Source organism: Berghia stephanieae, chromosome 1 (assembly GCF_034508935.2).
Source record: "Berghia stephanieae isolate SIO BIC M18660-M18661 chromosome 1, UCSD_Bste_1.3, whole genome shotgun sequence".
Lineage (NCBI taxonomy): Eukaryota > Metazoa > Mollusca > Gastropoda > Nudibranchia > Aeolidiidae > Berghia > Berghia stephanieae.
The window spans coordinates 119,420,970-119,443,256 of record NC_088360.1 but is presented as its reverse complement, the minus strand read 5'-3'; the positions used below and the strand labels follow the sequence as shown (position 1 = coordinate 119,443,256).

The following is a 22,287-nucleotide window of genomic DNA, read 5'->3' as shown; positions in this document are numbered from 1 at the left end:
GGGTTATCAAATACAACGATGGGCCCATTGCAATTTGGGTTATCAAATACAACGATGGGCCCATTGCAATTTGGGTTATCAAATACAACGATGGGCCCATTGCAATTTGGGTTATCAAATACAACGATGGGCCCATTGCAATTTGGGTTATCAAATACAACGATGGGCCCATTGCAATTTGGGTTATCAAATACAACGATGGGCCCATTGCAATTTGGGTTATCAAATACAACGATGGGCCCATTGCAATTTGGGTTATCAAATACAACGATGGGCCCATTGCAATTTGGATTATCAGATACAAGGATTGGCCCATTGCAATTTGGGTTATCAGATACAACGATGGGCCCATTGTAATTTGGGTTATCAGATATGTAAATAAGTACACATCGGTTATAAGCTCCGACTGCTTTAAAAATCAAAGGATGGTAATAAATAGCGATGCGACTGGAGCTTCAGTCACATATCTATTGGTTAATTATAAGCATGGTAACCTATTTCTCGTTGCCTTCATAGTGAAAACAATAAAAAAGGATCGTTAGTAAGGATAGAGTGCGGCTATGTGGTCTAGTGGTATGACACTCGCTTTCGGATCGGAAAGTTCGAGCCTCGCGCTCGGCGCATAGTTGAGTCCTTGGAAAAGGCTCTTTACTCATATTCTATCACCGTACTCAGGTGCAAAATGAGTACATGGCCGTTAACAGCGTTGTCTTTGTCCGAAAAATTGTAATATTGCCTAACAGGCGGCATGTCCCGTCCTACATGTTAAATGTTGCTGTTGACCAGGGACCCCTTGCGAAGCGCTTTGAACACATTTAGTGGATATTGCGTTATATAAAGCTCATTTTTAAAAAAGAGGTTAACACGTTATCCAGGTAATCATTATATATATATATATATATATATATATATATATATATATATATATATATGTATATATAATATATATATATATATATATATATATATATATATATATATATATATATATAATATATATAAATGTAGGTTATGAGCAATAGGTAAGTATAATTTATACATAATTGTTCTTCCTTTATTGTTATGACAGGAGTGAGGAGATTAACACGACATGCATGGTATTGATAATGAGTACATTTAAATATCACAATAAACAAAACATTATAAACAATATATGATGAAACATCTCATTGGCCATCTCAAATCATGATACGTTGAGCTCACATTATTGTCATCATTGTGTGATTATCATAATTTATAAATGAAAACTGCTCTCGTTTTAATGGTAATGCATCATAAAATCGCGTGACGAACGACTGAGAAAGAAGATGAAAATTGCATTAACTTGGTCTGTGTTTACACCATTGATGTGAGAAAACTTGGACAATTCGTTCCTTTTCACACTTTTTGACAAGTACTGCGACTAGAACTTTTACAAAACACAATCTTAACAAGAGATAAATGAGCAGCATCTCATTGCTTTTAATGGATTCTCCACAAAGCTTTCTAGCGAATGCTACGTATAGCACTTTAAAAAAACTCAACTCATTTAACTCTTGTTTGCCAAAAAATATTTCCTTCAAATATCGATGGATTAAAATGACCCTCATCTTGTCAAAAACTCTCAAAACTGGGACTTCAAAAACAGATGATAAAATTTTGACCCAAAAGCCCGTCCTTCAAATATCGATCGAGTATATGATTTCAAGGAATCCCAGCTTTGAGATTTTTTGACAAAGTGATGGCTATTTTAATCGATAGATATTTAAGTACGAGACACAATTTTTAAATTTTGATGTTTTGTTTTTATAACAGATCAAATGCAGAATTTTTAAAAATGTGGTTATTTACCTTGATGAAAATGTCTTTATGCCATATCTAAGCTTCTTTTTTTTTGTCGTTGTTGTCGTTTTGTCTGGGTTTTTTTTTTAGAATAGCGGGTGGTTGACTTATTCGCAAGAAATTATATACATCTTCCATTAAAAATTTTAATACAAAATCACGTAAAAAAAAAACCCCTCTGTCTCTATTAAACATTAAAAAGTGGTCGGTCTCTTCGCGCTGTGCGGAGTAACGTAGACTGCGTTGTTTGCATTTTCTTTATAGTTTCGTAAATTTTAGCAGGTTAGACTTTTTATTCCACAATTTTTCCATTTACTTAGTCATTGAGAGTGATCTTTATTTTGGTACCAAACATTTGGGTCTTCTTATCCAACACAGTTCTCACAATGTCATTATATTAGGTGTACCCCCATGCCCTTTTCGGACATGAAAATAAATACACAATTTTTTAGTGAAAAAATTCCGCGGTTAAAGGGTTAAAACAGAAAATATACAGAGGATCACATTTGTTTGTTTTTTTAATCCTCTAGATTTCATTTTGATTATCAAACCACAACGCTAATGACACTTGGCATTCATGTAACTTTGAATAAAATAAATAATTAAATAATTTCCACAATATAAACCAAAAAACGTATAGACGTCTAGCTGTAATACAGATTCACTTCTGAGATTACATAATGACTAGATCATATATAGATGATCAAAGAAAAACGGTGCAAGGAAGAGAGAACACAATAAAACAAGTTTAAAGAAAATAGAAACAAAAAAGTCATATGAAACGAAAATTAAAATCAAAACAACAAACGAAAGAAACGGTTCTGTTGTCTGCAATATAAAAACAATTGTCAACGCAATAATACTGCCGATTTATTGAAGAACACAGTATGTGCTATTTGGTTACCATTGCATATACTGTGTTTTTTAAACAATGGCAGAACAATAACAGCAAAGCCCATAACTTGTAATCAGACTTATGAATCTATTACTTTCAACCAGCCAAAGCGAAATGTTTACGTGTTTTTGCCAGTCGAGAATAAAATAAAGCCCTTCATAAAGTCTTTTTAAAAAAACTTCATCATTGTTTGGTGAGATGATTTTGAAAGTTTTGTTTCTGCTGACGTTTACTTATTTGCAGGTTTGATAACCCGAATTTTTATGGGCTTCTTTGGAGATACTCTCAAACCACAACGTATAATATTGTCCACTTCAACGATTATAAATCAAATCCATTATAATGTTCGGTTATCAGACCTGAAAATATATGATTGCCCATTGACCTGAGCACAAGTACTTACGATGATAATGAATATAAAGAACTAAAGTACAATAGTTTAGCGACAAAGCATTGCTTTTAAAGTTATTCTTATTAAGAGATATCTCGTAATATGTTGGGGTTACAATTTGACTGAATGACTAACTTTACCTTCATCATATTAGCCTTCGGATAAGGATACCTCTGCATCTTTATTTATTGGTACCCAATCCCTCCAAATTTGGCTATGATGTGCTATCCTGTTGTGCAACAAAACACCCTTTTCCTTTTAGACAATAAACGTTTTTTACTTCATATATAATAGGTTAATATAACTCCCAATTAGCCAGAAAGTCTTAAATTTTATGAGGCTTCTATGGGAGAAATCTCGGGTTTCAGCCTGTTAAACAGTTGGGTTGTCAGAACCTATCGGGTACTCGGATATATCATCTTTGTTATTTATTTTGTGTGTGTGTTTAAAAATTTTTTTTTGTTTGCGAGTTTTTTTGTTGTTGTTGTTGTTGTAGTAGTTCTTGTATCTTTTTTTTTTTTTTTTGCTTTTATTTATTTGTCTTTTTGTGTCATCATTTTAATTAACAATTCATCTCTCAAGAAATATGACCAGTTGTCTGGAATAGCAGCTAGTTCTCTGAAAAAAATAGCAAATTTCTAAATTTTGGCCAGAAAACTGGTCCTTCAAATATCTATCGATTAAAATGGCCATCATCTTGTCAAAAATTCTCAAATCTGCGGCTTCCTTAAAATTCTTGACAAGGTGATGGTCATTTTAATCCATCGTTATTTGAAATAAGCTTTCTGTCCAAAATTTATTTAATGTGTTTTTTTTTTATTAAGTACGTCGGTATTTTTTTCGGAATTAACCTGATGGTTAAGAATGAGATTTAAGTTTTACGTATAAAACGTGACTTAAAATGAATTCCTTCATTCAGATGAGAGAGTCTGGCTTCTTTAAGGTCCAGAAACCAGAATTTCCGATTTTAAATTATTTGTTCTTTCAGATGAATTCTCACCATCGAGTTCATTCCGAAATTACCGAATTGATGAGATGAGTACAAATAATCGATTATTTATTCCAATCTAGCAAAACACAGTTACTCATTGGTGATACATACATTGAAGTTTCAGTATACGTGTAAGATGGCAAATACTTGAATAATAAATATAGATGGATGTTAACTACAAATGGCAACGCAACACATTTTTATTGTTTGTGGTCATAGGTTAAGAGTAGGTTTAGGCAAGTCATAATTTTTCAAAATCAATTTCGAACAGTAATACACGTTGTGATAATATCAGTTATGTCAGTATGATTATTGGCATTATTGGAATATGTATGGAAACGTGCATAAATATAAACTCTTGTTTCACATCTCAAATGTGGAATGTTTACATATAATACATATATTTATGATTGGTTTTATTTGGGGATAATGTTCTCATCTTCTAACAAATGATGATGACTATGATGCTAAGACTTTTTTTAAAAATAGAGAACGCATTTAAAATCCCAATAATATCTATGCAATGAATGAAATTTACAATCAATGCACACAAAAAGCTCCACAATAAAGGAAGGTCAAAGTTATTGATTCTCTCTCTCTCTATTTATCTATCTATCTATCTATCTATCTATCTATCTATCTATCTATCTATCTATCTATCTATCTATCTATCTATCTTTATTTATTTATTTCTTCCTATCTATCTATCTCTCCCTTTTTGTCGTCCCTTTTCTCTCTCAAATTATCTTTGAGTATAATTCACAACAAAGGTTGTGATGAAGGATTCATATTTAAAATTCATATCCGAATATTTAATTTTATCGAAACATTTTCAATTAAGTTGTATAAAGGATTGTGGGCTATGAATGAGTCTGAGGCTGATAAACAAGGATTTTAAAAATAAACTTTTAAAAGTTATTTTATTGGAATGCTTAATCTTTAAAATAAAGGAATCTGAGATGAAAGGATGAAGCAATTTTAGGACTACAAGTTTGATAATTAAAGAAAGTTACGTTGTTAATGCACCATCTTATGTTGAAATCTTATACAAAGTATGGGGTATTTACACCAGACAGATTGCCATCTACTGTAAGTCATAAGATACATTATCGACACCTCATGTATTAAAAATTTCTTTGCTAAAATTATAATAATATTACTAAAATGTTAATCTATGAATTTGTTACAAGGAGCAGGCAAATGACAAATGTCCATACACCACTGTCTATGTCATAGCTCTCGACATTTTACATAACTACTGAAAAAAATGGGTTAATTCATCGCTTGATACATTTTTGCCATTTCTCCTTATTCATACACCCGAATCAACAAAAAGAAAAAGTGGTTGTTGATTTAGCTAAATAAATATGTTCTGTGGTATGACAGTGTTATTGCCTTGTATTAGAAAACACAATGTGTCATATTGAGCTTGATTATTTATGAGCAGCTTGGATTATTCGGAAAATCGTGTATTATAACTTATTATATTGCAAAAGACAAATGACAAGCATATTCACAGCCTTGATGAGCATCAAAGGCACAAAAAGTCCACATTTGTAATATAATTGGAACTCACCCATTCATCTAGTACACTTTTCCACGCATAAACTAAAGCTAACATGAAAATATTGAAAAATGAGAAATATTCTTAGCCAAAGTTCTAATCTTATTGATACATTCTTAAACGCTTTGCCCGGCGATTAAGAACCACACTATTAAATAATTCTGAAGGTATCAACTACAAAATATATATGTAATTAAATCCTCTCTTTATGGAGTAGTCGTTCAACTCTCAAAATAAAAACCATAATACTAGATATTCTGCTGAAAATGACAAAATTAGCTTTATAGTTTTGGTCAGAAAAATTATATTTCATAAATCGAAAGATTTTAAACGACCCTTAAATTTTTACAATTTTAACGTCTTAACCTGCAAAATATATTTTTTTTAAAGATATCAACAACAAAATGGTTACATAATCATCTTATTCAAGTTTTTAAATAAAGATCTACTTACCTCACCCAGACAAATCGTATTGTCACGGTGCCATAGTAGTAATTAAATTAGCTCATGTTCGAAACATTTGTAGGCATAGAGCTGTTTTCTCCAAGATTGCGTGATGCCCTGTGTAAAAATCATCTTCCGCCGAGATAACAGGAAACTAAGATAACCTGAACTGTGATATAATTCCTCAAAATCCCTTGCTGCAGCATTGATCTGGTTCTATCATTTTATAAATATTACTATTTTTAGATCTAAGGATCCTATGTTGTTTTATATTTTCCTAAATTTTAGAAACAAGATACGCGCCTTGATGAGGTAAAACACTAAAATTGAAATAGAAGGCAGCCTTTTGATTCGATAATTATGATTGAATGTAAAGATGACTTGAATATTATTGTGACTTTATAAAAGGGGATTGTGCAGGGAGATGACATTTTTAAAATCTTGGTGCAAAGCATTATACAAAAACATTATACATAATTTAATATCATTAACTTTCAATTCTCTCAGTCGGCAGTCACCATTCAATTTACTTTCACCGATGTATACATATATGCAGGTCTGACATCCGAACGCAATTATGGGCCTAGTTTAACATTGTTGTAATGGACAATATTTTGCGTCATTTTTTAAAGATTTCCTTTACAACAATGAGCCCATAATGCATTGGGATATCAGACCTGCAAATAAGTGCACGTCGACTTTCACTTATGTTCATATCTAATGTACATTTCCATACACACAATGATATTTCAAATAAATATAAAGTTCTCAAAAGTGTGTCGATAATATTCATAATAATGACAATGATAATTATAGATTGCGAGTGTCTCTAATAGTTATATAAAATAATAATAATTAATATAATAATAATAATATATAATTACAACAATTTTAATAAATACAAATAACAATATCGATTGACACTTTCTATCATTTTCCATCATTGAACTTATCAAGTTCTTTCAAACTACATGTACAAAATTAGATAAGTTTGTATAATAGAAAGTTTAATTCATTCCAACTCCCAGTTAAAGAGTGAAATAAACGTAACTTGAAAATTAATGATGGCAACGCGTTGAATTTTTTTTTAAATTAAAAGGTGAGAATACGACAGTGTCAGAAAGGGCAGACCAAAAGAGCAAGTAAAAGTCATACCCGAATATCGGGCTTCCTTGAGTCGATGCGATTGACCTTCAGACCTACCGAGTACAGGTCAGATGTCCAAACATGAGATCATAAAGGTGACCCAATAGCAGGGACGATTATAATGTCTTTATCCTTCACACAGAATACCCCGATATTACATTCAACAGCTTCAAGAATCTGTTTTATAGATAGAACGAAGATGATGTAACTCAGGTCTTTGTTATTGTTTTTCCATCCACGTTTATGAGTACTTCTCACTAAACTGTATGAACCAGACTATAAAAGTTCATGGTGCCACCTCGTTTTGTGTGTTGGTCCGTTATACTTTCGGATGGAAATGTTGTGAGCTTCTTAGCCAAGCGCATACCTACTATCTAGAACTATAGATAGTATGCGCTTGGCTAAGAAGCTCATAACATTGCCATCCGGAAGTATAACGGACCAACACACAAAACTGTGTGTATCCATGAACGTATATAGTCGGGTTAATACAGTTCAGTGAGCATTACTGATAAATGCGGGTGGCAAAAAACAATAACAAAGACCTGAGTGACGTCATCTTCGAACTATCTGTAGATAGAATGCGCTTGGCTAATAAGTTCACAACATTGCCATCCGGAAGTATAACGGACCAACACACAAACTGTGTGTAACCATGAACGTTTATAGTCAGGTTAATACGGTTTACTGAATATTACTCATAAACGCGGATGGCAAAAAACAATAACAAAGACCCGAGTGAAGTCAGCTTCGAACTATCTATAGAGATTTGTTACAAATAAGCAAATATGAATTGATTGCGATTGTGTTACGATAATGTTGATGCGGGAACGCAATGTCGATACAGAACTCCCTGGATTCCAGCCCGCCGAATGCGAGCACGCTGTCTAATACGACGTGGTAGACCTGGGTGACCGAAGTTTATCTACATCTAACACACATTTTGACTTCTCCTGAAAGCGTGCTGGAATCTAGCTAGTACTGTATAATATTTCGTGGGTATTATCAAGCGATCGGTGTTCCCCCACAGATTAACAATGTAATGTTAACATCCATTTTATCATATTATTATTCTAGAACATAAATGAATAAAACAAAATAATCAAAATTCCATGCATTCATCCTCATGGAAGATATTTCTTTAGAGTATTTTGCGAAAATACTGAAATAAACCAAGCCATAATCATAGAGTTCCAAGAAATAACCAGTATCACTATTGTGGTTTTGATATGAACCTGGATTTATGCGCCTTGAGTCCTTTAGCAAATGAGTAAGTGCTGTGCTGAATTTAATTTTCTTGTTCGTTTAATATTACTTTCCCCATACCACTTCAGTGGTGAGAATGTTTATTTAACTTTGAATCATTGGCCACGATGTGCCGCGTTCTTTGACCCGTACTACCCAAGATCTCATAATATGGTTTCTGAGACGTATAAAAAAGGAAATAATTGGAATTTGTTTTTTAATTGGCAGATTGTGTTTTTTTTTAATGACGTTATTTCATGTTAAAAGCTTAAACGGATCACTACTTTTCTCACGCATCAAGGATATCCAAGGAGAAAAATTCACAAAATTAGAACTAACATAAGAATAAAATGAAACTCGCTTGTTTACTAGATCTGCCGTCATAAGACAAAAGGTCGCATATCAGTGATTGGATCAAGTTGAGTTACTGACACTGTCATTTCTTGAGTTGAACGCGCATTGTTTTCTACCTGGGTTTAGTGACTTTAAGTCAATATATAAATGTTTCATAACAAAAATAAGATAAACGACTTGAAAGATGAAAAGATAGGAGCAAGCAATTTTTTTGGGCTCTCCTGTAAAATACTTGTTGGTTTTTTTCCCACGATATACGACCCTTTATCTTAAGACAACATAAATAGTCATTGCTCTATCTTTATTTTAATAAAATAATCCTAACGACCGATGGCTGTTATCCGTTAATATTTGTGCGGCTATGTGGTCTTGTGGTATGACACTTGCTTTAGGATAGGAAGGTCCTGGGTTCGAGCCTCGCTCGGCGCATAGTTGTGTCATTGGAAAAGACTCTTTACTCATATTCTCTCACCGTACTCAGGTGTAGAATGAGTACCTGGCCGATAACAGCGTTGTGTCTGTCCGAAAACAATTGTAATATCCCCTAACAAGCGTCATGTCTCGTTCTACATGTTAAGTGTTGCTGTTGGATGGGGACCCTTCGTAAAGCGCTTTGAGCACGTGTAGTGGATATTGCGCTATATAAAAGCTCAATTCTTTAAAATATTGCAGAAATAGGGTGTCCTCTTTAAAAGATTGCCTGTCAAGTCGATACAACAAAAAGTATCACGATATCCATAACTTCTTATTTATTTATGGATATTTTTTTACCCAGCCAAACTGTCATAGCCAAAGCAGGTGAAGATCTGAAGGGCCAAGCTGAGGCTACGATGGAATGGAGTAAAACCTGTCAACAGTATTATTTTACCCTCATATCCGGGTAGTGCTGGTAACCAGATATCACAACTTTTGACTGGAATATGACTTGGACATTCCCGTGCTCAAATCAATAGCAAGAATTTTATATCACCTGACTTCTCGAAAAAGACCGTCAAAATGGATAATTTTCTTCTCTCAATTGCATCTTTCTATTTTTTTTTTAATGTACCGATCTTGTTTGACACATGACAAATAACAGAATTACTATCCTTTCGCCATCCTTTAAAAAATGCACGTATTTCAAATTTTGGCCAGAAAACTCATCCTTCATATATTGATCGATTAAAATAGCCCTTATCTTGCCAAAACTGTCCGGTTTTGGAAAGATAAATGTCAAGTTAATTAAAAGACTATTTTTTCTGGCCAAAATTTTAAATTACGCGTTATTTTCAGTGCAGGGCAGTCTTGCCGTTTATATGACGTCGCATTATATACAGATTTTGACTCATTATATGATTTCTGTAGGATCTTTTCCTTATGTATGGGAAAACAAATCACTCCTCGAACGTAAGTCTTTGACCACTTCTGTAAGAGTGATGTCATTTTTGTATTCACTTTGATAAACGAATCCATTCAAGAGCAAGGAGTTTAAATTGCACGCTCACTTGAACTTTAATAAAAAGGGATGCCGACACATTTTGAGGAATTTAAAAAGGTTACTGTGTTCAGAAATATTACCAGCTTGACAATCGCATTCTGGGGCAGCGTTCATTATCTTGAGCACAGTGATATTATCCCATTTATTCAATTTCAAAGTTATTTTGTGCTGTATCGTCGAAAGGTATGTTAAATAAATAAAAAAACGTCCTCATTTCATCAGAAAAAATGCAGTTCAGTTATATAAACCTTTTAAGTAATTCTTCTATATACCATTAATACATTAAGTAACTTTTGACTGGACGACATCCCTAATTTGTTTCTTTAAAAATCCGCAATATTCTCCTCGTACTCCAGAGCAGTGACTTTTTATACGCGTTGGCACAAAACCAAGACGTGCTCCCTCTATTGATATTCCGATAGGTCTTTATAGTTTCTTTCCTTTCCAAGAATATAAAAATTTCAGTTCGTCATTGTGCAATTCATACATGTTTTAGAACATAATTAACCACAAATTTAAAGAGATATATAGAATAGGCACTCTTATTCATAGCGTACATATGTGTATTTTTGTCAAGGGTGTCAAACCATGAATGCGATTCTCTTTGCATTATCATCACTTCACAGAAACTTGTCTAATATCGTGCTAATTTGAATCCGATACTTTTTTGTATTATTCTCAGCTCGCAGGAATTTGACCAATATGGTACTATTTGATTAAAAGGACATGGCGTCTTTCATGATAAAGCTGACGTATTTGAAGAGATCGGACCAAGCTTGTTCCACTTCTGGTGTCCACCTGTCTCCCAACACAGGCTCAATGGCCCAGATGAATTGAGGTCCAATCAGCTGTGGAGGAGAGGAAAAGTCTGGTAGAGTACTTATATAAAATTACTCTTGGTGACATTCGTGGAAAATTGTAATGGCGGTTGTAGTTATTGTGATCTCGGTGACGGCGGTTAGTATACAGTAATAGCAATGAATTAGAAGGAAAAGGTTTTGATTCTGCTTTTTTACTTTTGTTTTGAAGATTTTGCATGTGGATGTCTTGTTAGCGCAACGCACATTTGTGACCCATCGTCTCAAGACGGTATTATGTTGGGATGAACCAGATGATAAAAAGCCAAATTAAAGCTAAACTGGTCAAAAATTAGAATTACTGCTATTTAGCGATTTAGCGAGGAACGATATTCACTCTCTTCAATAAAACATACAAACTCATTGCAAGGTTGATATTTCTGGCAATAAATTCAATTTTAAGTATCGTAATCATTCCGACACAATACCGTTTTGAGGCGAGATGTCACATTTAATTGACGCTCACAGAAAGCCAGGTAATTATCAGGTATACACGATTCGAAAGTGCTCGATGGCAATGTTGTTATTGGCGATTATAATAATGATTGTAATAATAATGATAAATCGCTGTTGCTGCTGCTATTGCTGCTGCTGCTGCTGATGATGATGAAGATGATGATGATGATGATGATGATGATGATGATGATGATGATGATGATGATGATGATGATGATGATGATAATGCTGGTGCTGCTGATGATGATAATGATGATGATGATGATGATGATAATGATGATGATGATGATGATGATGATTGTTGTTATTGTGGTGGTGATGGTAATGAGTAATGATGATGATGAAAAATGAGTAAATATATTTTTTTAAAAACAAGATTTACAATTCCGAGAAAAAAACATCCCACATATTATGTTTTACCTCTGGAGAAAGCCAATATTCAATGAATGCTCTATCAAAGACGATTTAACCCGAGGTTATATATTTGATGACAGTAAATAGAATATTGATCAGCCTCTCCAGTCTTTCATGCTCTTGTCATTATCAGTAAATCGCTTTATCGTCATGTCTCAGTCTCTTTTCATTCTCTTTATTCTTCGATACCACCAATGGTACAATCAAGATGCTCAGCTCGGGCTGGATGTTTTTTCTTTAATTGAATGCTACATTTGAAAAAAAAATAAAATAAAATAAATCCCTTTCTTCATCCCATAAGGGACATTTGTCTCTAGGGCCTATTCCAAGGGAAGACTGAAATAACCCAGGCGTCAGCCGCGGGGCAGCGCCGCAAACTGAGCTCAGGCGAGATGACTTGTTCAAGGTCACACAACGCAGCGTTATTCGAACTTGGTACGTTTCGGGTACGAAGTCTAGACCGTACCGCTGAGCCACGCTATTCCATACTTGTGACGCACCGCCTCAAATCGGTAATACAGTAAGTTGGGTAAACAAGTTGGCTCGATTTTTACAGAAAGGGCATGTTGTATTGAAATTTGCTTTTAAAAGTGCGTGCAGTGTTTTAGAATATTGATTTACTAAAAAATAGATACTAAATTATTCCCTATTCATATCATTCACATGCTATTGGTAGAAAAAACAACATCCCTTCTATAATGTGTTGGATCGTGATTTTGAACTATTGTCACTTAATTTGCACAAGGCCTTGGCGACTAATGGTGAGACTTCTCACTATGTATCAGGACAAAGATTCGAGCGCTCGCAAAGCGAACAATGTAATGATTTAATCAAAAGTTCCAATGTATGAAAATATGGCGACACTGAGGTCTTGTCAGTAGAACTGAAAAGCTATTGTTTTAGGCACTTTTTTAACTCGAGTCCAAAATAGCCACATGCCACAGTTCCAGATTATCACAAATCATATTATTATCCATGCTTTGATTCTTGTGCCTCGTTGTATGTAAGGGCTTAAATGATTAGTTTTGCCTTTAACATCCCGAATTTGGACCTTATTATACTCCAAAAAGAGATATTTGTGTCAGTAAGATACTAATGCATTTGAGACGTTGATCCAAAATGAAAATGTAATAAATAATTTTTATCTAGATTAAATATTATGCACTTGATGATTATATCCTATCTAATTTAATCCACCTTGAAAATAAAAACAAAACTAATGGCAGGGATATACAACAATGAAAATAATATGTCAACGTGTTACAGAGAGAGAGAGAGAGAGAGAGAGAGAGAGAGAGAGAGAGAGAGAGAGAGAGAGATATCAAATATACTTCCTTTGGGATCTACAGGCCTGTCTCTCAAGCTGAATCAAAACAAGTTCGTATTTTTTAAAAATCGGATATCATCTAATGGGACATTTTTTGTGTCGTTAAATGTTGTTTTTGTTTTGCTTTTCATATCATTTCGTTTTTAAAAACAAACAAACAAAACAGTAATGTTGAATGAAAGTAACAATAGGAAATTGGTTACTTTTGTTTATAATTATTTGAATTTTTGAAAAAAATAAAAGACCTGAAAAACCTTAGGTTAGACTTACGTCCATGTAATCGACCTTAGCATTGTACATCACGTGACGGGCTCCAAGGTCACGAAGCATATTCCTGACCTTCTCTGGGTCGTGGAATCTTGTGATGCATTTATCCACTGTGCCCATCACCCTCAAGGCGTGTGATTTGAGCTGTACACTATCTCGGAGGTTTTCTTTAGATTGCCCCTGGAAAGGCATGAAGACGTTCTGAACCTCTGGGTGCGTCTCAAACAATCTGGAATGATAACAGTGAATGATAACAGTAAAAAATCTAAATAACTGTCTATTCCTAACATTTTAACAAACAACCTTATCCCCCCGAACATCACTCCGAACCCTTCTCTCGCCGCCCCCCCCCCCTTTCTCTCTCTCTCTCTCTCTCTCTCTCTCTCTCTCTCTCTCTCTCTCTCTCTCTCTCTCTCTCCCTCTTTCTTTTTTTCTCTCCATATTCCGCGAGGAAAGAACAACGTTTAGATATGTGGGAGAGTATCATAAAGATAAGCCCGTTTGCGAAAATTGTTCATATTTAAAATCCAACATAATAATATGTCATTTCCTTGATTCTCATTCCACGATTTAAGATTTTCAGAACTGAAAAGGTTGCAATTTCCATTTCACGATTTCTACCAATATCATAAATGAAAGTAACTTATTTTAAATCATTTAGCATTTCACACACAATCATGGAAAAAACATTGCGACCATCAACTGTCACAAGGAGAGGAAGAATGCTCGCGTTTCGAGGAGCGATGACATTTGAGTTAAGTGTTATTTCAGCCAGAGCCATCAGAACCAAATAGCTTTATTTCATGACCATGCCATTTCTTTTGTTTATTTTCACCCCGCCCTCACCCCCTCTTCTTTTCCTCCCCCCCCCCCCCCCCCCCCCCCCCCCTTTAATTCAGGCAAGTTATTTCGATAGTCTCGAGTATTAGTCGAGTTTTACATTGCGTCAACGGAGTGTTCGCATTCCATTTCAGTCCACCGTTGCCAATGGCAGTGGGCTGTTATTCATTTTGCCTTAGGATATCCTTCCAGTTTCATTATTTACAGTGATTATTAGTCATCTTGCTTCACACTGGTCTGAGTGATTTACAAGATCATAATATTATGCATATGTTAACATTTTCACTGAATTATTAAACTTCCATCCAAATTGTGTTGATTGGACGATTGCGGATCCAACCATTTACACAGCTTATGGCCGTGTATTTTTAATACAAATGGAAACTCCCCCCCCCCCCTTAATTCCATAGCCATAAAGTCATGTATTTTAAAACAGTCTTGCTGTAGACACAGAAATAACGACACACTTATATTTAGGAATGTCAATGAACAATGGTGAATTCAGCTTCTTTCTAGTTTTATTTCGGGATTACCCAATGCCGAAAATTAAAATTAAAATTAAAAAATTATTGATATTATTAAGTTTTAAACAATGCTCAATTTCTTAAATCCTATTTCCGTCAACTGGGGTAAGTTTGCATAAAGGGGAAACTTTGCCTCTTTAATTTTGGACCAATAAGAGATTGTTTAGTTTTGCGGCAATTATTTCCGTTGATAAAAATTCAAGTCTTTTTCGGGTACAATAACTGCAACAAACCTGAGGATATTCAAAATGCTCCGAATTCACAGAGGCAAATTTCCCCATTGAGGCAAAGTCCACATTTGAGGCAAAGTTCCCCCTTGACGTAAAGTTACCCGAATTGACGGTACTGACGTGCCTTTTTCAAAAAGGATTCTTATAACTAAAAAAGTGGTGCAGTCGCATTTCCTGGGGAAGTGGGGGGTGGCGTAGCACGAGGTTATGGTCTGGATTTCGTACCAAAAGGGTACCGAGTTTGACTATCCGCCGAGCTGTTTGGTCTTTGGCCTTGAGCAAGTCACATTGCTCTGGTTTACTTTTCGACGCTGCACTGCGGTTGGTGCCTGGGTTATTCTAGTCTTATCCTGAAGACAAATTTTCCCTTAGGGATGAAAGAAGGGATATTTTTTTTTATTTCCAGAAACGTCAGGAAAGAAGCAGCTGGACTCATAACGCATACAAAATCTGAATGAACACATATCTTAGATAAATCAACCAGCTCGGCCTAGAGACCATCGGAAAACACAAAAATAGAGCATTTATATAGTGAAGTAACTATCCACTAAACGTGCTCAAAGCGCTTTACAAGGGGTCCCTTGTCAACAAACAACACATAACATGTAGAACGAGACGTGACGCTGTTAGGTGATATTACAATTTTTTACGACAGAGACAACGTCGTTAATGGCCAGATACTCATTTTACACCTGAGTACGATGAGAGAATGTGGGTTAAGAGCCTTCCCAAAGGACTAAACTATTCGCCACTCAGAGCGGGACTCGAACCAAGGATCTTCCGACCCGAAGGTGAGTGTCATATCACAAGACCACATAACCGCAGGAAGCAAAGTCAGTTTTTTTTATAAACGGCAAACACATTTCATTAACACCACACGACATGAAAAACATGAAAAGAAAAAAAATCACACAACGCCAAGCTGTCAAGACCCTCAGCCAAAACAAATACAGATCGCCACACATTCTTTAATTCTACTCCCCGCATTATAATAATATAGTCTCGGAGATGCCAAAACTACCTACCAATCGCTGACAAAATAAAATTTCTCAGTTCGGACATCAAATATTTACTTGCATATCCATAGATCGTTTATTGGCCATCTTAATCCATCAATATGAAGTAAAGATTTCAGATGAAATGATACTTTCTAAACAGTTACGGTCTTCTCAATCAATAACTAGATTCACTCAATCAACTTGAATACGACTGTCAGTGAGGGGGGAAAACATCAATAAAACAAAATATATTGCTTTTCTGAAAGTGAAGTTCTAGAATGGATTGTAAAAATCAAAATTGTTCATTCTAGTAGAATATGTAGCCTGGACTATGGAATTCAATATCTATTACTTTTTTCCGATTGAATGCTGCTTTTAACTAAAATAACTGCTGATATTATCGTTTGAAGATTACATCATGAAAACATGCGGTGCACGACTGTTCATTATTGCAACATGTCACCGTTATGTCACCAACAATCGTAAAGAGGGATTGATGATTTTCCTTTGTGCATGTTAAAAGTTAGTCGTTTAACCTTTGGAAACTATTTATCGCCCATGATTTTTTTAAAAAGGGGGGGGGAAAAAAGAAAGAATGAAACTAAACAAATACTTCCAATTGTTGCATGTATTACAAATTCGATCTAAAATAAAAGATTGGAAAATGATTTTGATTTTGATTTTTGACCGCTGCTTTTGGAGCAGTTATGAATAATAACAATAATAATAATAATAATAATAATAATAATAATAATAATAATAATAATAATAATAATAATAAATGTACATTTATATAGCGCTTATGCCGAAGGTTCGAAGCGCTTCACATTGACCATCAGTAAACAACATTACACACTTCAGATTCGGACATACGAACTAAAACTCACACACATCCATACACACACTGTACGCAAATATATTACTCGAACACACACAAACACACACGTATATATGTATGTATATATATATATATATATATATATATATATATATATAACGTATGCACTTTGCAATAATTCCTGGCATAATCTAATTTAAATACTTCCCAAAGAGATAGGTTTTCAGTTTATTTTTTAATTTATCAACGCTGCTTTCAAGTCTGACTGACAGTGGGAGTGAATTCCAAGTGATGGGACCTATTTTACTGAATGATCTGTCGCCAAAACGTTTAAGATTAGTTTTTGGAATTTGAAGGTGATACCATTTTGAGGACCTGAGATTTCGAGTGGGGTTGTAGGGCACAATAAAGTCTTGAATGTAGGCAGGGCTTCGTGAATTGATGGCATCAAAACAAAGCAGAGCAATAATGCATCGTGTTTGTAAAAGCACGACCACGTACAAACGTGCAAAGAAAAGAAGCACTCACACCACAACATTAGCCACCCATCTAGTGATCTTTAAAAAAGCATTTTCTTCGAGTGAGTAAATTAAACACTGTCCCATAAGCATCATTTTTATAATATTTGATTTATACATTACAAATAAACAAACATCAAAGCCCCCAACAAAAGAACAAAAAGAACCCCCCCCCCCCTTTCCCCTTTTTCCAAAACAAAACAAAACAAACAATCAAACGAGAAAAAGGAAACCTAACAATATCTCAAAATTGCTTAAAGAAACAGTGTCGGTGCATTATTTTATATGCTCCGTAATAGCTGAATATTTATTTCACAACTTGTATTTCCATCTCTTAACTGTAATTCCGTCTTTTTAAGTAAACAATTCCCTTTACTCGTTTGTATTAATATTACAATTGAAGGAACTTTTTGTATTTGAATACTACGCATGTAAGTCACCTTTTTGTTGCATTTTTATTACAGCAGAGATGAATCCCAAATTGTGTGTTTCCTTTTGATTTCATTACTATGGTATCTAGTCGTGTTCTTTACGTTACGTACATTAGCATATTTTTGTCTGCATCGTGCTATATAATTCGTTACATTTCCATTAATGGTGTTATGAATTATTAAAGCTATAACCTCAGAGACAATGGCTACGATGATCAATTTGCACCGACTTGGCAGCTCTACAATTTATTCGCAGTAAAACGTAAGCATGTATTTGTGGGTTTATGACCTGGTCTGTAATATGCCATTCACTTTCGGACCAGTACGTTCCTGGTTCGTGTCCCGATCTAGGCGATGCAAATTCGAGTCCTCTACTCACATTTTCTCACCGCACTCAGTTTGGACGGAAAGTGTTTACTTGCATATCGATATATTATTTATTGCCAATCTTAGTCTATCGATATGAAGTAAACGATTTCAAATCTACGAAAAAGACAGTTGTCTTGGTGCTTTTGGAGCAGTATCTTCTCTTTCAATAACCAGATTTCACTCGACCAACTTGAATACCACTGTCAATAAGGGGGAAAAAATCAATAAAACAAATTATGATGCTTTCCTGGAAGTGACATTATATGACGAATTTTAAAAGAATTCAAGTAGAAGATGTAGCTCAGATTGTGAAATTTGACATTGATTACTTTTTCCAATTCAATGCAGCTTTTAACGGAATGATTGCCGATATTATCGTTAGTAGATATGATACATCATGAACGCACATCCATTCTTTAAAAAACAACAAAAACAACTACCATAATGTATGGCATCATGCCACTTCTACGTCACTAACTATCGTAAAGAGAGATTTGTGATTGTCATTCTTTCGTACCAAAAGTCATTCATTGATCATTTGAGAACTACTTGTCACTCCTGAAAAATAAACCATATCTATCTATCTATCTATCTATCTATCTATCTATCTATCTATCTATCTATTCATCTATCCATCTATCTATCTATCTATCTATCTATCTATCTATCTATCTATCTATCTATATATCTATCTATCTATTTATCTATCCATCTTTTGATCTCATATCTATTTAATTATCATTCTATCCATCTATATACGTATCTATCTATCTCTTACACACATACACTGTCTCTGTCCCTCTCTCTCTCTCTCTCTCTCTCTCTCTCTCTCTCTCTCTCTCTGTTTTTTATTCTTCTTCTCCTTCTCTCTCTCCTTTCTTCATACCCATACTCTCACTATTTCTCCTGATTAAAAACTGATATTTACTCAAAGTTTTGATATTTAAAAAGGTCATTCTCATTTTTTATGTAAAACTATATTATTTCAGTTGTAATTACTTATTGGGTTGACATTTTGATTCAGGAGGAAAACAAATTAAAATCGTGACGTATGTTGATAATTTGCTAAGCCTGCACCAATTATCACAGTTCCAGATATAGAACAATATAAGAAGATTACCCCACGGACTTTCATTTTGTTTTATCAGGGTTTTCTTTTAATCATAAAAAAACAAAAAAACCACAACAAACAAACAAAACAAACAAAACAACTAAAGTACATCATCAGGAATATTAAAAAAAAAAAGAAATACACTAATATTGAAATTGTTATTACAAAAAAGATAAATTGTTCAGTAGCTTGTGGCTATGTGGTCTTGTGGTATGACACTCACTTTCGGATCGGAAGTTCCTGGGTTCGAGTCTCGCTCGGCGCATAGTTGAGTCCTTGGAAAGGCTCTTTCCTCACATGCTCTCACCGTACTCCGGTGTAAAATGAACACATGGCCGTTAACAGCGTGCCTCTGTCTCGTTCTATATGTTACATGTTGCTGTTGGTCAGGGACTATAATTTGTAAAATGCTTTGAGCATGTTTAGTGAATATTGCTCTATATTAAAAAACCTCACGTACAAAGGTGATGTTCAATGATTATAGATATTCTATTACTATCACTCAAAAAAGTCGGTTTAAAATCTTAAAAATAATCAGTAAAGCTATTTAAAAAATGGCTTCCATGTTTGGAAAGTAACATCGTGCAAAAACTCTGCATGACGTTTGAACTGAGTTGATTCATACCTAGGTAAATGCTATGAATTGAAATCAATGTCTTAAAACTTTTCTCATAAACAACATTATACAATCAATAAATCTTGCTACTCCCATGTCATTGACCTTCTGATCGAGTAAACGGTTTGTAGTCACGAATAATAATATTTTTAAATGCCCAATCCTTGAGCAATCAATATGTATGAATGAATAGGCACTTCTTTTGTCCTTCTCAGTTTTGAAATTTTAAACACAATGTCAGGTATTGGTGCTATAGATAGAATGCGCTTGGCCAAGGAGTTCACAACATTGCCATCCGGAAGTATAACGGACCAACACACAAACTCTGTGTAACCATGAACTTTTATAGTCTGGTTAATACAGTTTAGTGAGAAGAACTCACAAACGCAGATGGCAAAAACAAAGGCCTGAGTGACGTCATCTGCATACTATCTATAGATAGTATGCGCTTGGCTAAGAAGCTCATAACATTGCCATCCGGAAGTGTAACGGACCAACACATAAAACTGTGTGTATCCATGAACGTTTATAGTCAGGTTAATACAGTTCAGTGAGTATTACTCATAAACGCGGATGGCAAAAAACAATAACAAAGGCCTGAGTGACGTCATCTTCGAACTATCAAAACGTTTATGAAAAATAATCACAACAAATGAGATTTACCAACATACAAAACCCATGCGTGGCCTTTTCCTTATATAGTCTGATTGATATAGATAGTTCGAAGATGACGTCACTCAGGCCTTTGTTATTGTTTTTGCCATCCGCGTTTGTGAGTTGTTCTCACTAAACTGTATCAACCTGACTATAAAAGTTCATGGTTACACAGAGTTTGTGTGTTGGTCCGTTATACTTCCGGATGGCAATGTTGTGAACTCCTTGGCCAAGCGCATTCTATCTATAATTTAGTGAGAACTAGTCACGAAATAAAACATTAACAAAGAGCTGAGGGATGTCAACTTTATTAATTTTGAACTCATTTCTCTTCTTTTTTTTTTCTTTTTGCGTGGAAATGGGAGCAGACACTATAGTGAAGATAAAAACTTGAAAAGGCATGAACTCGGTCAGACAACGCACCAAAAGAGAGAGAGAGAGAGAGAGAGAGAGAGAGAGAGAGAGAGAGAGAGAGAGAGAGAGAGAGAGAGAGAGAGAGGGAGAGAGAATAAAAAATCAATACAATAAGGGATTGGATATGAGATCTCCTGATTTCGTCCTAAGACCATTTGAGACTGGAACTGCCACCACAAAAAAGTAATAATAGAAGACGATGAACATCTCACATTCAAAACATCATTAGACATCTACGCACCTTAGGTCTCAAGATAATTGGGGCTTTTTTCTTCTCTAGAAATAGATATGTGTATCGATGTGAGCATCAGAATTCGTATGTCGGAATATGCGTGCTTCTCATTCTTACTGGCCTCTTGCTACTCATCCTTAATAAACACAGAGGAAACAGAGTGGTCGCAATGCTGCATTGACTGCAACTTAAACTAATGTGGTCCGAAGATCAGACAGAGTCAGCAAACTGATTGAATACAATGATAAATTCTTGTAAATGAACAAAGAAGAAATCGAGAATTTTATTTTAAAAAGGAAAAAATAAAAACAGAACAGAAACAAAACAACGGCGTAATAATATCAAGGTGCCCCACAGAACATCGTAATTTAGTGATCGTGGGGTGACTCACAGCAGTTCTTGTTGATGCCATGCGCTTAATCAAAATAGTCACAACATCCGCCAGCCAAATATAACGTACAAACACACAAAACTATGTGCAACCTTTAGTGAGAACTACTGGTAAAAAAAAATGCTGGCTAAAAACAATAACAAAGGGCAGAGTGACGTCAATTTCGTTCCTTCTATGATGTCTGCGTCGACGCTAGCGTAAATAAAGAAAAGTAAAATAAATAATTTTATGCTGTGACCATAGTTGATCGCTCCAATACCCCAATTCTTTAATCACTCTTTTATATATGAAACCTGTTAAATGTCCATTTTAACCTTTTTCATTCTCTTTTGTTTTTCTCTCATCGCTTTTTCTAATCTATTTGCTTTTGCCTGTTTTCTCTGTCCTGTTATCCAACTTGTTTACAAAGTGAAATGTAATAGGGACAAAATTACAGAGGGCTCTGGGGCCATTTAATGAAACCCAACAATGA

At 34.7% G+C, this 22,287-nt stretch overlaps 1 protein-coding gene across 1 annotated transcript in view; it reads right to left on the bottom strand.

Annotated features, from left to right (window-relative positions):
• Positions 1-8,706: 8,706 nt before the first annotated feature.
• LOC144962913 (neuroglobin-like) overlaps positions 8,707-22,287 on the bottom strand; it is a 149,332-nt gene continuing 135,751 nt past the window's right edge. Inside the window, exons 3-4 of the mRNA XM_078896310.1 lie at positions 13,653-13,878; positions 8,707-11,176 (exon numbers count right to left, since the gene is read on the bottom strand). Coding sequence (XP_078752436.1) covers positions 11,045-11,176; positions 13,653-13,878 — 358 coding nt within the window. The 3' untranslated portion in view covers positions 8,707-11,044. The remainder of the gene's footprint in view (positions 11,177-13,652; positions 13,879-22,287) is intronic.